This window comes from Paramisgurnus dabryanus, chromosome 7, assembly GCF_030506205.2.
Source record: "Paramisgurnus dabryanus chromosome 7, PD_genome_1.1, whole genome shotgun sequence".
In the NCBI taxonomy this organism is placed as follows: Eukaryota; Metazoa; Chordata; class Actinopteri; order Cypriniformes; family Cobitidae; genus Paramisgurnus; species Paramisgurnus dabryanus.
The window spans coordinates 8,869,223-8,885,623 of record NC_133343.1 but is presented as its reverse complement, the minus strand read 5'-3'; the positions used below and the strand labels follow the sequence as shown (position 1 = coordinate 8,885,623).

General features: G+C 37.7%; 2 protein-coding genes across 2 annotated transcripts in view; one reads left to right on the top strand and one right to left on the bottom strand.

Annotated features, from left to right (window-relative positions):
• Nucleotides 1–322: 322 nt before the first annotated feature.
• Nucleotides 323–4,888, bottom strand: nr4a2b (nuclear receptor subfamily 4, group A, member 2b). The gene is made up of 8 exons (XM_065240179.2): nucleotides 4,752–4,888; nucleotides 4,379–4,477; nucleotides 3,308–4,167; nucleotides 2,434–2,563; nucleotides 2,125–2,288; nucleotides 1,733–1,932; nucleotides 1,478–1,656; nucleotides 323–1,390 (listed from the first exon to the last, which is right to left on the bottom strand). Exons 3-8 carry the CDS (start codon nucleotides 4,163–4,165, stop codon nucleotides 1,155–1,157), a joined length of 1,767 nt encoding a protein of 588 aa, XP_065096251.1. The 5' UTR covers nucleotides 4,166–4,167; nucleotides 4,379–4,477; nucleotides 4,752–4,888; the 3' UTR covers nucleotides 323–1,154.
• Nucleotides 4,889–6,469: 1,581 nt separating this feature from the next.
• Nucleotides 6,470–16,401, top strand: part of gpd2 (glycerol-3-phosphate dehydrogenase 2 (mitochondrial)) — a 34,592-nt gene continuing 24,660 nt past the window's right edge. Inside the window, exons 1-5 of the mRNA XM_065240180.2 lie at nucleotides 6,470–6,600; nucleotides 8,642–8,746; nucleotides 12,102–12,273; nucleotides 12,919–13,043; nucleotides 13,562–13,659. Coding sequence (XP_065096252.1) covers nucleotides 8,648–8,746; nucleotides 12,102–12,273; nucleotides 12,919–13,043; nucleotides 13,562–13,659 — 494 coding nt within the window. The 5' untranslated portion in view covers nucleotides 6,470–6,600; nucleotides 8,642–8,647. The remainder of the gene's footprint in view (nucleotides 6,601–8,641; nucleotides 8,747–12,101; nucleotides 12,274–12,918; nucleotides 13,044–13,561; nucleotides 13,660–16,401) is intronic.

The following is a 16,401-nucleotide window of genomic DNA, read 5'->3' as shown; positions in this document are numbered from 1 at the left end:
TATATATTGTTCGTTTTAATCGCTTTTTGTTATTTTTTTGGAAGAATTAAAGACATTTTATTTCGTTACATTTGTTACATTTAGTTATACTTTCATTATTAAACCGATTATATGACAAGAAATCGATTTAGGGAGCCATATAAAATGCAGTTAACAGATATTTTTCCCCGAAAAATTTTGCTTTTCGTTTGAGTAATTAAATCAACTATTATTTTACTGAATTGTAAAGTTTAATGAACGAAATCTTTGCCAATTCACTTATCGAAAGTCGGCTTTACTGCAAAAATACATAAAAATAAAAGAAAGAAAACAAGAGACTATATATAATAGTTAGATTTATTTATGAATGTACTAGATGGGAAAAGCTTAATACAGAATGCAATGCAAAAACAATACATCGTAGAAAATGATCTAAATATTTATAAGCATAATGTTATGAATTTAAAACCATTCGCATGTAAACTTAATGGACATTATTTCAATATGAAAATAATAGAAAGTGCTGGAGTAGTTAATAGCTCATAAAGAATTCCATGCATACCTCCTAAACTGTAAAAAAGCGGTTCATATCTTAATAACAGTTTAATTCACTATACATAAAACTTGAAACAAAACGTGCTCTGTAAGTTTGCATGTATCCATTTTGATCAAAGTTGGTTGTCCACAAATGTTGCAGATAGACTTTCAAAAATCACCCTACACCCAGACAATCTTTATATACTATAATGCAGAATGCTTAAAAGCTAGAGGTTAAAGTAGGCCTACCATGATTTTGCTTCCGTAATTCATTACATCTTGCATTGTAGAAGTTGTATATAAATGATTTTGCAAGTATCAACATAAACGAGCTATATGACGTGTAACAATACAAAAACACTTCCACCACACTGCATTTATTTCAGTGTATAACTGAATACATTTTAAACAGGCATAAGAATAGTCCTTTTTCCACACAGTTCTTCTCTTTGCAATGGTTTGAATATTTAAATATTCTGTTGATATTATTTCCTCTGCGAATATCTTAAACAGCATCGTTCACGTGTGTCTCCAGACAGCACGCCCGCCAGACCTGGAAAATGCAATCCGCCAATTTCCAACACATTCATTGAGGAATCATACGGGTTTTATGAATCTGTAGCAGTTCAGAAAATTGTTCAGAAGGGCAGCGTATCGTGAAAAAGTTTGTCAATGATCGCTGGCGTGGGAACCAAATCCTCGAGTTTCAAGTAAAAGATGCGCTGCAATCCCTGCGTGCAAAGCGCGCGCACCTCGGGCAGCTTCTCTAACAGTTTAGACAATTCGGCACTGCAGGACACCTGATCCTTCAGACAGTTTACTAGCTTGTTTTGAAGTTCCTCTGTTCTCTTGGGTTCTTTTAGTCCATGTCTCTCTATGGAGATAAGAAGCAACCTGTCAGACGTCTGATTCATGCTGTATTTTCTGTGCATCGCTTTGGAAAAGGTCAGACATGTCTTACCTGTTACTATGGTGAGAGCAGCTATGCAGGAGAAGGCAGAGACATCTATGTTCATGCTCTGAAGGTTGGAAGAAAAGTCAAAGATGGAGTCGATCCACTCTCCAAAGCCCCGCACGCACTGCAGCTTGTGTAAAACCACTCCGTTGCAAAAAATAAGTTTATCCTCAGCCAGGTTGGATCTGATAAAGAAAAGGTGAAACGTTAATAGATCTTGAAAACAGAACGAACGTAAATTATTGCAAAACGCTTTGTTACCTATAAGCCAGACGCAGCACGAAAAGTTCAAGGAATGCTGACTCGAAAAGCAGCTCCTGGTCGCATTTGGGCAGGTCAGAGAAACCGGGAATTTTCTCGGCCCATACGCGAATGATGCTCATGGAAGCGGTGAGGAGATCGTAGAACTGCTGAATGTGCAGAGATTCATCTCCACTGTGATACTCAGGGCTCGCCTGGAACTAAAATTCAAACATGTAACGTTAAAGAAAGTTAAAAAAGAATATGCGCAATCATTGCGCAATTATTCACATATGTCACTTTCCTATTAAATTGAGCAAAATTAAAAATGGAAAAGCAAAGATTGCTCACACAAAGCTGTTAGGCATTGAATTATTCAAACTGAAATTCCACAGGTAGCCTAACTCACGCACTTTTGAATAGTCCAGTCGGGCCATAGAGGGGTTGGAGTCTATGTGTGCCCTCACTAGTGCGTTCAGGAGGTTGACAGGTGTCATACAGACCGGGATATCCTGCAGGCTTTTAGGTTTGGACGGCAGACGACCCCTCCGACCTTTTAAACTGGCTGTTCTGACGACTGTAAAAATGTATTGGTTATTATGTCCAAACTTTTTTAACTGAATTATCAGGTTATTGTAATAAAAGTTACATCAAATTCGAAAATATCCACGTTTAAAACAACCAGCATTTCCAGATAATAAAAGTAGTTGAATTGACTTTACCTTCCTTTACCATTCCCACGACCAGGCACTTTTGAAAGCGGCAATACTGGCATCGATTTCGCCGCCTTTTATCCACAGGACAGTTTTTGTTGGCCAGACAAACGTATTTGGCGTTTTTCTGCACCGTGCGCTATAACAAAACATTGCACGTATTATTGCATGCAACTATCCACATAGCATCAACACGTGTGTTACCACAACCACAAAACTTATCAGGAAACAACTTCAAGTGCAATCACATTGTGAAGTTACAACGGAACAGGACACTCAAAACCCGCACTCCAACCCAAAGCTGAGTACTAATACATTCAAGGGTCGGACAGGGCAGACATTCGGTAAATACAGATCCGTGTCCAGCCATAATTTGGGGTCCCCCGACACTTTTTCCACGACCCCTCTTGTCGGATTAGTGTGATTATTCTATCAAGCTGATGACATAAAGAGCTGTCTTAATGTCACCAGTGGGAATTGCGCGTTACGCACAGTTAGGCGAGATACGACTCTCAGCACAAACCAATTTAATTCTAGACGAAAGAAACGGTGGCAGAGATGTACGGAGGTGTCCTTGGGTGCATATGGGGTCAAATCAATACAACTGAGATAATTACTGTAGACCAGTATTAAACCTGACTCTTTTCAATCTGTAAGCAGTTAAACATCAGAGTGGTGTACCTTAGCTGGTTAAAGATCTGGGCTTTAAACCGAAAGGTTATGAGTTGAAACCCAGCACTAAAGAAAACACTACAGGTTGCTCCATCTCAGTAACTGCGTATTGTAAGATGCTTTGGATGAATGCGCAATTTTACAATATCTACTTTACGGTGACTAATAATAACATTTAAAGAGAAAATATATAACGTTTTTTTTTTTTTACCTTAAAGAACCCTTTGCACCCCTCGCAGGTGCGCACTCCGTAGTGCTGACATGCTGCGTTGTCCCCGCACACAGCGCACAATCCTTCACTAGAAGGCGATCCCCGAGACTGGGGTGAGGCTCCCGGGCTTTCAAGTAACGGGTGTCCGTGACCGACGTTAAGAGAATGAGATAGAGCCAAACCGTGCTGTTTCCTCGGAGGTGCCGGTACAGCAAAACTCTCCAGTGCGCGATGGGCACCCTGGGTGTCCGGGCCCATGGCCACATGGAGAGATCCATCGAAGCGCATCTGGCAGCTTGACATCGGTGTATCAACAGGAGACTGCTTGAACGAGAACAACCGAGACATTGCGTTTTTACGCTGTTGGTCTATCATGTGAGAAGTCGCCAGATAGTTCTGATGAAAACTGTGAAGGGATCCGCTTTCGTCCCACGTGTGGTGCGGAGGTGCTGGGAAACTGGGTGATGGGGTGATGTTTGGGGAAGACTGTTTATAGTATATAGGTCCAGTATGGGGCATGCTCTCCTCAGTTTGGTGCGGCTGATGATGCTGCTGATGGTAGCTGTGTGAAGGTATCTCCTCCACTTTGATGGACAGCTGATCCCCAGAGTGGGACATTTGGTAGAGGCACGGAGGCTTCACGTCGTAGCTGGAACTGTAGGTGTCAACAAAGGTGCTAAAACTGGGCAGCGAAGAAGTGACAGCTATTTCTGCGTTAGTCAGGTCCATGCTAAACTTGACAAACTCCGGTGTTAAGAAGTCGCAATTGTACTCTCCTGTGGTGTTGTAACTGTAACTTTGAGATGCAGGGCTGGCTCCTGGTGGTGATGTCCCATACTGAGCCTGGACGCAGGGCATGGCTGCAGTGTTAGAAAACTTAATTGTAAGATTTCTCTGACAGGGTGCAAAATATTTTTTGAAATATTTAAATACTATATAGATATTTTTAAATTGTGCTAAAGACTTCAAAAAGCTGTGCTATTTTAGCAACCTGGGACTGAGGTTGTTTTCCATCGGAAAGTATGTATGCAAACTTTCTGAGACATATTTCCATGGCCTGCTTTACTTTACCTCCGCACACCTGCTACTTTTATCTCTCGTGGAACAATCTCTGAAGTCAGTGCTCGTGTATGGGCTGCTGTCAGTTTGTCTCTCCGTTCGTTTACTTTCCTGTGAAAGACAAATAAAACTTTTATCATTAGATTTTCTTCCAGGTGACATTTTATGTTTATTTTACTTTTTCTTGTATTCTTGTGTGAACAAAGCAAATTAATTGCACTAAACTTAAATAACTTAAGGTTGTGCAAAATTATTATTTAAAAATATATGTTATGTCTAAACAAACACACACAATTATGTTTATATGTATTGCTTTACAACGTTCCCATAAAAATAACAAAACAAAAAATATTATTGTAAACAATATAATTTTACGGTAACATACCTCAAAATGCAACTGGAACAGTTGCAAATATTATATATCCATGTAGCGTCTTGTTGCTAGAAGTTGCGTTCAGTGACAAGTGCATGCAACGGTAAGCCTACTTTTTGCGCACCTTACTCCTTCGGCTGCAAGCGAAGACTGGAGCTTGAGCGCAATGTGCCTTTGTTTATGAGAACTCTGAATGCCACAGCCCACGTGCCAGGAGGCGTGACGTCATGCGCGTCAATGCCTGACGCGGGCTGATAGCTGGACAGAGGGTCCGTTCTTCCGCGCGCTCATTACGCACAGGCGCAATTCAGCTGTCTGCGCTTTTGCAAATGCGGGGCTGTGTAGCAGGTCATATGAGTTGAATTTCCTACACGTTCTCTTTTGCGCAAAGCCTTTCCCGATATAGAAACTAGGCTACTTACACAATATCAGATCTCACTGATAAGGACCAATAAAGCGACTTTTGTTGGTACTTGGTATACTTTGGGAGAATCGCCGCATAGACAGTGTAAAATGTTTTTGTAGTCAGGGGTTGTTTTGGTCAGGATCACAAATACAAACCTATTGCCAGAATACAAACATTCAAAGCAACATTCACTGAAAATGCAATGTTGTTTCTATGAACCCAGAAAAAAACTAACGAAATAAATCTGAACTTAGGTGAATAACAATTACAATGTAATGTAGCCTACATAAAGCAATTAGGAAGAAAAACACATGTGGATATACAGTAAAATATTTTATAAAGTACCAAAGTTTTTTTAAATTGTTGTAATTAGATGGAATGCATTTTATATTCTTTACTTGTATACATAATAAATGTCTGGATTTAAATTAATAAAAACCATTTGGGTTAATATTTTAGTGCATAACACAGATCAGCTTATGGCTTCTCTCTACGTCAGACGCACTTATTGGGTTTTGCATCTGAGCTCTTCGAATACAGTTTAATATAATGAGGCCATGTGTTTCTTCCTGTATCTTACACAGGAAAGGTTTCAGTGGATTGGGGTGTGTTTCATCCGACTGCTCGCTTTGAACAGTGAAGGATTTCTATTGTGAGGAGGGAATCCCGCTGTAACAGAGGCAACTTTGTTAAGTGAGGCGAGCTGCGTCATCGCTACGTCAGCAACCTCCAACTCCATGACGCCTGGTGCGGTCGCGCTGAACTTTTTTTTAGGTTGAAACTACCACCTGTGTAACTGAACCAGCAAAATGCCTCGCAAAGAATAGACTGAGAAAAAAACAAACGCTACTTTAAGCATTTTATTTTTAAACAGTATGCACAGGTGTTTCTGTAACTCAGTTTGTAGAGCAAAGTTCAAGGGTTCGATCCCATTGAACACACATGCATAAATGTAGATTGAATGCAAATTTGAATAAAAAAGCGTTTTCCAAATGCATAAATTTAAAGTCAAGGCAGAACTATAAGTTGCATATTATTCTAAGTTTAGCTTTTGCTTGGAACATCTCATAATACAAAGTAAATTAGCCATAAATGAATGCACCCACCTGAAACAACACACCTCAACTTCAGATTATAAATCATTTGTTGAGTTAAAGTCAATTAGTTAGTAAACTAGTGTTGTCCACCGTCTTTGATAAAAAGTGGTCTTAAAAACGCCTTTCTGTTCCAAATGCGTCCACAATTAGAAATTGTACACGCCCTCTAAATATGACTGGACGAGACCGCAAATCCTCTAAAGCGATTCGTCCATCCACATGTCTGTCAAATACTTCCTGTCAGTCTACTTCCTGAATTCCCGAATAAGAGAAACATTGTAAGAACACTGTCGTTACCATCACTGTCTATGATTTTTCTATTAAGACATCATCATCATCATCAACATCGCCAAAATCAGTAAGTAAAACCGTGCTTTTGACATTTTATTTACGCGTTACCAACCAAAGTACATTTATTGTCAAGGCTGCGCGAGTCCATTACTGGAAGCGAGCCAGCCACAGTTGCTTCCAGACCATCGGTGTACACTGATAAAATGTAACAGAAATAGGCTTAATCATCGATTAAAATCACACATGCTTTACTGTATGTTGTCGCATGATCTTTTTGTCACAAAATGAAATCGCGATGTCAGTATAACAGCTAACGTGCACGAGAGAGTTCATGTGATGGGAGGTTAAAATGACCTGGAGGCATCAATAACTGTTTTGTGGTTTCCAAATATGCAAATCAAACTAACGTTTTTTTTGACAGGCATGATATTCACACTAGCTTTACAGTATATTTGCCTGATTCCATTATTATGAATGAATAAGGTATAGTAATCCTGTATCTATACACTGAAAGACTTACAAATCACTTTGGATAAAAGTTTCTGCTAAACTTATAAATGTAGCAAAGAGGTCTCTCTATCTCTCTCAGACTGTGCTTTAAATGAGTTTTTGCACATGGTGCCTATAAAGGGCCCATGCGGTATAGGTGTGACTTCAAACAGTGTACTAATATGACTCATACTCCTCTAGTGTCTTGTAGTGATGATGACATGCTTCCCTACCCAGGGCATTAGGTCATTGTGAAGATAGATTTTTTTGACCTTCACAGGTGTCTCAGCTGTAAGATTAGTCACCTAAATAAACTCATCTAGGATAATTGAAAGTTTTGTTGCTGGATTTAAAGGAAAACACCACCGTTTTCAATATTTTACTATGTTCTTACCTCACCTTAGATACATTAATACATACCTATCTTTTTTCAATGCGTGCACTTAATTTTTGTACAGCATGTCGTGAATGTGTTAACATTTAGCCTAGCCCCATTCATTTATTAGGATCCAAACAGGGATGAATTTAGAAGCCACCAAACACTTCCATGTTTTCCCTATTTAGAGACTTGTATATTAATATTTACACTAGTAAGTATGGTAATACTTCGGCACACAGTAACATCATCACTCTTCACTACTTCCCCTCTTGCTCAAACTTCCATCAGTATTACTGCGCGTGAGGTTGAAGTGTTGCAAACTAAGTGCTCTTCTGCCATACAATATAGTTCTCATTTTTTATTCGTTTAAAAAATCTCCACGTTTTATTTTGTGCCACTATACTTACTTGTGTAACTACTCATGTAAAAGTCTTTAAATAAGGAAAACATGAAAGTGTTTGTTGGCTTCTAAATTCATCCCTGTTTGGATCCTAAGGAATGAATGGGGCTAGGCTAAATGCTAACACATTCACAATGCGCTGTACAAAGATTAAGTGCACACATTGAAAAAAGATAGTGATGTATTAATTTGTTTAAGATGAGGTAAGAACATGATAAAATATTGAAAAACTGTGGTGTTTTCCTTTAAGCTGACACACCGTACGACAATGGTTTCCGTGTTCCATTTCTGTTTTTAAATGTCTCTTTTGAACAAACCTGATTTAACTTATTGGCTTGTTAATATAGTAGTCCAAAACCTGAAATAGGTGTGTCAGATAGGCCTGTCTCCAGGAACAAGATTGGGAAAGATTCTAGAAAACGGAGCAGGCATTCATGCAGGCAGTTGTGCAATATACTGAATGGGGAAAATGTTAATCTTGAAGTAAAATGTGTTTCTGTAGCTCATATGGTAAAGAATTATGTTTGCAACACAATAGTCATGGCTTGGATTTACAGGAAACACACATGCGAATAAAATGTAGGCTATAGATTGAATGCACTGTAAGTTGCTTTAGTGTCTGTGTGTTAAATGCATAAATATAAAATTTAGCACCCGACACAATGCAAGAAACTTGGTTAAACGTTATATTGTTGTTTAAGTGGTGTATACAAATATTCAACATTACATATAATCCTTACAAATATGTGTAAACAACTTGTGTTTTCCAGTATAACAGAACTTTCACTGTAAATCTAAACTTTCAGGCATCTACTAATAATATGGTTTTCTCTGTTGCAGGCATCAATGGCTTTCAGAAAAGCAGTGAAGGGCACCCTGATAGGGGGCGGAGCTGTAGCAGCTGCCTTTGGCCTATCACAGTACTTTGAATACAGAAAGAATCAGGTATGCATTCAAATTCACTCAATATTGTTGCTGTGCCACATGCAATGTAATGTAAAGTTTACGCATCACATCCATACACTGACTCCTGCAGGTTGGACTGCAGAATACACAGATCGCAGCTGTTTACACCCATCTGTACCAAAGCATGTTTAGTCCTGACTCAGGAATGAGACTCTTGTGTTTATACAACCTTAAATGCACAGTTGAAGTAGTTTATGATCGGCTCAAAACATACCTGTACACCCTGTATCTTAAAGCATAGATTAATTTCAAACTACTGTATTTATAACTTTATTCTTTATCTATAATTCATTAAGGATTTATTCGTTTTGATCTAGTAAAGCACTTAAAAACTAATATGAATAGATTTTTAAGAACGAGAAGCTATTACAGATGCATTACAAATCCCATTTATACTTACATACAACTCAAAATCTCTAAACTTACTCCCTTCTCTCTCTGGGCCAGACTACCATATTAAAATCAGGTTTTGTTTGCTAAAGGGAGATTACACTTGAACAGTGATACACACATTGTTTAAAAGATCTCTCTTGAATATGTAATCATGAACAATCTGATCCCCATTCACGCCATCAGGGAGCGTGTCACACACCATGTATTGTCTGTATTTAAACTTGTAAGAACCCCAGGGGTCTCATCTGTTTAGATGCTATACCAAATAACGGAAGGTCAAGTAGATTAAGATAATCAACAAGGCTTTCTGAAACAAATGAAGAAAAAAGACAGACCCTTGAAGAGCAATGGGAGTCCTGATTTTGTCTCTCATCATTTATTTAAATCTTCCCAAGCCCATTTTGTCCATTATCTTGCATCTTAACTGTTCCAATCCCAGCGAAACTCCAGGGAGCGAGAGAATTATGCACTCTCAAGGATGGGGTTGCCATGGCGAATGTCACCACACAGATAATTTGGAGAAATAATGCAGCTGTAAAATATCCAGAAAATTTAGGCTCAGATGTGTTTATTAGCAATTTTTTGGTAGTTGGTAAGTATGCATTAAGTATGGCCACTGCATTTCTAAGATCATCTTCACATCACATTTGCACTTTTCACTGACACAAACTTTTGTTTCTCCATTTGTTTATTTGTCCCTCATCTCATCTCATCTCATTGCAGCCTAAATGGGTAAGCGAAATTCAAAAAACGAATGAATTTGCTTTCTAAAAAATATCTTGCAATCATGCATGTGGCAGATGCTAATCTTTGGGATTGTAATGTTAATTCGGTGAGCATGTGTGTGTGTGTCTGTTTGTCTCCTCTATGGCAAGGGCACTGTTACGCTGGCTAAAGTATCACTCTGCGGTGGGCGATTGCGTATTTGCATGAAATTCTCTGTTTCCGTCACGCACTTGTCGTGATTGCAGGACAGCCTCTCTTAATAATGTGCGGATGTTTTAAATACGCCTGTCCTTGGAAATAGACACTAATTGCTAAATCTTGTTTTTACATCTTATTACTGTCTAAATTGCAAATGTCTGGGCTCATTTGGTCATTTGCAAGTCAAATGGACCCTACTGGCTTTTGGGGGCAGATTGATGTAATCATTTAGGCCAAATGCAAACGGAAAATGAATAAAACGTTTCATTATGGCTAAAACACCTTGATTCTTCCAAGCTTGTTTTGACTTAATTCAAATTGAAGGGTTTTGACTGAGCACTGATGCGACTGATAGACTAAGAGCTCTCAATCTCTTATCTTGACTTATAGAAAGACTTGTGAGGTGTGAGAAGATTGACGTTTGGATTGAGAATTGAGAGATTTGTTTTGGTAGTTTAATTATAGGAAGCTTAAATCAAATGTATGTTTATGCCATCGACAGACTATTTTATCACTGTAAAACGACACACCTTGTTGACTTAACTCAAACCATTTAAGTAAACCGGTTGCATTAGACCATTTAAGTTTTAAAACACATACATTTAAGTACTGTGAACTTGAGTCATGTGCAATTATGCACTTATATTTAAGTAGTGTGAACTTAAATATAAGTGCATAGCTGCATATGACTCAATTTGTTTAAGTTCACAGTACTCAAATGTATGTGTTTTAAAACTAATGCAACCGGTCTACTTAAATGGTTTAAGTTGAGTTAACTTTTAGGTTTTACAGTGATCATGAGCAGCTTGTAACGGTGTAATTTTATTTTAAACTATAGGGAGAGTTTATAATCCGTATGTGTGCTTCCCGAGGGTCAAACCCACAACCAAGGTGTCACAAATTGCATGCGCTTTCAATTGGGCTGCAGGTTTAATCTCTCACGATGACAGGTCACAGTGCATGTTGCCATAAATGTGACCACATCATGGATCCTAAATAATTATTTTTCCTTAAAGGGATAGTTCGCCCAAAAATGAAAATTCTGCATAATTTACTCACTTTCATGTTTTTACAAATCTGTATAAATTTTGTTGTTCTGATGAACACAAAGGAAGATATTTTGAGAAATGTTTGAAACCAAACCGTTCGTGGACTCTATAGTATTTACTTCTATAGTATTCTTTTTTCCTACTATGGAAGTGAATGGGGTTCACAAATGGTTTGGTTACAAACATTTCTTGAAATATTTTCCTTTGTGTTAATCAAAACAAAGAAATTTATACAGGTTTGTAACAACATGTGTGTGAGTAAATGATGACATAATTTTCATTTTTGGGTGAACTATCCCTTTAATACTTATTTTAATAATACTTTAATTTTAATAACATGCATCTATAACTAAATCTAGACTTTATAATAACATTCTTTTTTAATGAAATAATATTTTGTTGTTTTAGGGTAGGGTGCATGTTTAAAAATTTTGTTTAATTATAACTACATTAATTTTCTACTTTTAAGATGCACTCCAGGAATGCTAAAATATTTCAACAATGACGACATAAAAGGAGCATTTCACCCGTAGAAACATTAATCTTTATTGAAGTTGAGTCATATTTATAGTCGAAATGTAACATACATTTAGAATTTGCTGCCTATTTGACCGAGAAAAGGGGTGTTTGTAGTCTCACCCCCTCAACAAAGATATTGAACTTCCTTCTTTCAATGATGCAAAATGATGATTGCATCATTGAAAGAAGGAAGTGCAAATCTGCATTTCTCCTGTCTCAGCGGCAACTGAGGAAATGATGCATGACCATTCAAAAACAAGACTGGGGTTCTAACTATACAAAGCTTTATGCAAATGGGTGAAGTGTCCATTTAAGTTGAAATAAAACATGATCAGTTTTAGAGGTTTTAAATGCAGGCCACATCTGGATTGCATCTTTCAAGAGCATGCAGACAATGTGATAACGTGATAAATGTTTATTCATCTTTTGAACCTGATGCCAATGTCTAGGCTCGGCTGGCGTATGTCGAAGCACAGGGTGAATTAAAGATGCCATTTAAAGATGCCCTCCCAACGAGAGAGGAACAACTTACAGCACTCAAAACTACTGAAGAGTTTGACGTTTTGGTGGTGGGGGGCGGAGCCACAGGCTCAGGATGTGCCTTAGATGCTGTCACACGGAGTAAGTACTATATCTGTTGAACCTTCAGCTAAATTTTTTTTAGATTTCAGCAATACATTTTGATTATGCATAAGTATCATACAGTGCTGGTGTAGTTGATTTCAGTTTTACATTTAGGCCCAGTGTCCATCAAATAGTTGGCTGGTTTGTCGCACCCCTCCTCCACTGTGATTAGATGACTGAGGGAAAGTGACTTTTTTACAAGCTTAGTGTTTTACCCAAAGTTGAAAAATTTTCAACTTTCGCCACTCAGCGCAGAGCGTGGAAAAAACACAGTTTTTTTATTAGTGCGATGCTTCCATTGGAAACAACTGGCAACATACGCCGGCAGCAGGAAAAACGCTCTGGTGGACACAGGGCCTTAATGCTCATGTCAGTTTTTTATTTTATAATATTCACCGATTTTAAATTCTGATTATAAGCTTTATTTACCTCTGGGGGTCAATAACAGGCAGGGTACAATACACCTAAATGCAATAAGTATGTTCTGATATTTCCATCCTCACAGCTTTTTACCACTATCTGTAATATGCGTATGTAAATGACAGCAGCAACTGCCTAAATATTTGCCACCATAAGGTCTTGAAATGCCAGTGCATTGTCTAATTCTTTCCTAACCTGTCTTACGACCCCCTCCCCGTACAGATCTGAAAACAGCCCTTGTCGAACGGAGCGATTTTTCATCAGGCACCAGCAGCAGAAGCACCAAGCTCATTCACGGCGGGGTCCGCTATCTGCAGAAAGCCATCATGAAACTAGATTATGAGCAGGTGAAGGCCCCATTTTTCCCCATTTGCCCCTAATATTTAGAAGAAGAATTGCTAGGTGTCTTACGCCACCACTGTGACATTTTGAGCACTTATCAGAGAGACAAAGAGAGGCACAGACACACTGCAGATAGATGGAGCATACCGCAGATCTGAGGCACTTTTGTAGATCAATTTTGGCCAGAACAAAAACTAATTTAGTCTGGTTAGTAATCTAATTAAAAATATTGTAAACTATCAGGTGTAATACATGTCATTAGTCATCATGGCATCAGTATGTGTGTTTCCTTGGATTCGAGCGCACCTAGGTGCAAATGTCATGCTACATTTTTAATCAAAACTTGAAAATGCAAGTAAATAAAAATAATCATAAAGTTGATTTGAAGTGTGAATTAATTTGCTTCGTGTAACAGTATTTGTTATAACAGAGGGAACAGTATGTTTGCCATTAATTGGTTAATAACAAGATGTAGCACAGTAGTTTTTTTGTTTAACAAAATATTTCTATTTCCCCTTCACAGTACATGATGGTGAAAGAAGCCCTTCATGAGCGTGCCAATCTGCTGAACATTGCACCTCACCTGTCTGCCCCTTTACCCATAATGCTTCCTGTTTACAAGTAAGAAAATCCATTCAACAGATGAATACTCTCTCATTTTTAAACTACTAAAACTAATTAAAAAGACTGTAATAATAGAACTTCCGTCATAATAGAACAGGAAAAAGTAAGACTAGTAACACTGACATCCTTGTTCCATAAAAGACAGTTTATATATTAAAATCCATTGATAAGTTCACAGACATGGCATTAAACCTTTCACGTGGTCACCTGCCTCAGGTAGGTTGGAATATTCTATGGATCGATGTTGAACCTTTCACCTCTTCAGTCTTTGACCCTTGTCATTCTGGGTTGTTAAAGGATCTTCCTGTCCATACCATCATCATTACTAATTACTGATGGCATTTATGCTTTGCTCTGATATTTAAAGCAGCCAGAGATGTGTGAAAGGGTCATAGAAATGAAAAACCTCAAGATTTGCATGACAGTTTTTTTTTAGCTTTAAACACATATGTCACCCTGTCTGACTCTGCTACAGTATATCACTTGGAATTTTTTTTGGTAAGGTCATTCTTCACAGTTACCGTACAAAATTAACTTGAAGAATTGAAGCTGTTACTAAATTACCTGTTTGGATAAATGTACCTAGTTTTTGTGTTTGGTTGTTTTTTATAAGGATATTTTGATTTAAACAAAGCATCAAACTTTAAATAAATAAAATAAGAAATAATTTCTAAATAAATATAGTACATCTATTATATAAATACAATTTTATACAATTTATTACATGGCCAGTCGTTTGTTATTCCCAGATAAGAAATGCTCAAAACTAATAATACACGGTAACCAGTATGCTGCTAATCATTTTGACAGGTACTTTTAATATTATACAAAAATAATAACATTATATTTACAAATCATTAAACCAAATAGGGTGTTTGTGACTTTTGAATGTCTTATCTTAAAACCAAAATGAAACGGGTTTTCCTTGTGGAAGGTCTGCATTTGTTAACTCATTCCCCGCCAGCATTTTTTTAAAAGTTGCCTGCCAGCATTTTTTGTAATTTTCACAAAAGTTTCACAAAATGCATTCCGAAAAAATTTCTTCAAAAAAAAATGTAAACACACAAATATATCAAATGCAAGAACAGACCCTCTGTTTTCAAACAAACTAACAAACAAACAAACAAAACGGGAAAAAACTTTTATCGTATCTATATATTTTTTCTCTGCTTATAAACTCTTAAAGGGGCAATCAGTAGGATCTACCCCCATCTAGTGGTGGAATTGTATTTTGCATTCAAACGAACAGTGCTTACTAGCTCCTCCCCTTTCCAAATGCGTGTTGCAACTACGGTAGCCGTTAAGTAATCGCTGATCTCCTTGTCCGTTGCAGCTGGTTCACGTGTTCTGAATTAAAACACGTTGTGGAAACGCGTTGGTAGGCAAATGCTTTTTGTCCCTCTCTGCTATTATAGTTATCAATACGGCGGAACAATATGGATGCCTCCTTGGACTTACCTGTTCAATGTAAGTAAAGCGAAGAAATTCTAAGCTTACAAAAAGTCAGATCACTGGCAGAGGTCATTTGACACCAACAAGGACATATTTATGAATAAAGACATTGATTTTGATCAATAAAACACTTAAAATCCTACTTATTGCCCCTTTAAATATGGGTATTTTTCTTTAAAAATATTTTGTTTTTACAAAAAGCTGAAATAATAGCATTTTTTTGAAGGAATTTTTTTAGAGATCAGATTCAGAACGATTATCAAAACATACACAGAGTTTAAAATTAGTAAAAGAAGTTGCCTCATTTTTTTTTTTTATTAGGTATGTCTAGATCTAGTGGATTATCACGGCATTACAGATTAAAGGCGTTCTAAGCGAATCTGCGAGACGTTAGTTTTTGTTGACGTTTGAATTGTTTTCAAACAGACAGAGCGTAGCTAACTCCTCCCCCTCCCCCTCCCTTCCATGCTTTCATGAACGCGCCCAACCCCCACCCCCAAATCCTTTTTGTCGTTTATTGGCTGGAACACTTTGTTATGGTTTCTGTTTGTAGGTTTGGCCACTATGTTGATATTGCCGTTTGTGAAGCCTGGGCTGTCTACAGAGATCGCGTTTTTTTACAGTTTGATCAGCGGACAGGCAGCAAGCAGATAGTGAGGAGATGTTTGCTGTATGTAACAAAAAATGTTTTATGGTCTAAAACGCGTCAATTCGCTTAGAGCGCCTTTAACATAATACCTCATCAGGAACAAGTATTTTTTATTCAAATGTTTTCTCTTAAAGGAACAGTATGTAAGAAATTTATATCAATTAATTATAAAATGGCCCTGATATGTCACTAGACATTTAAGAAATTTTCAGTTGCAGCCCTCAACTGATGTTTATGTTGTCATTTTGTGTATTGGCCACCAGTTGTGTGATTGCAGTACCAGTTTTAGCCACAACTTTTGTGATTGCAATACCAGTTTTGGCCACAATCCTACATACTGTTCCTTTAAATAACGAGATAACTCATCAATGACTGGGAAAGTGTTAAAAATTTGCTAATAAAAGATTTCAAATCAATCTTGTAATGTTCTTTACTTTACTTCTGAGGTAAATAGCTATATAATAAGCGGGATAATGTACAGACAGCCAGTTGTTATCGTGAAATAAGCCCCTTCAGTGTAAAACAAGACCCTCCGTTTTTCGCCAGGTCCTGATCACACTGTCGGACAATATTACTGAGATAACAACCTGCTGCCTATAGGGCTGCACGAATATGGGCAAAATCGTAACCTCAGTTAT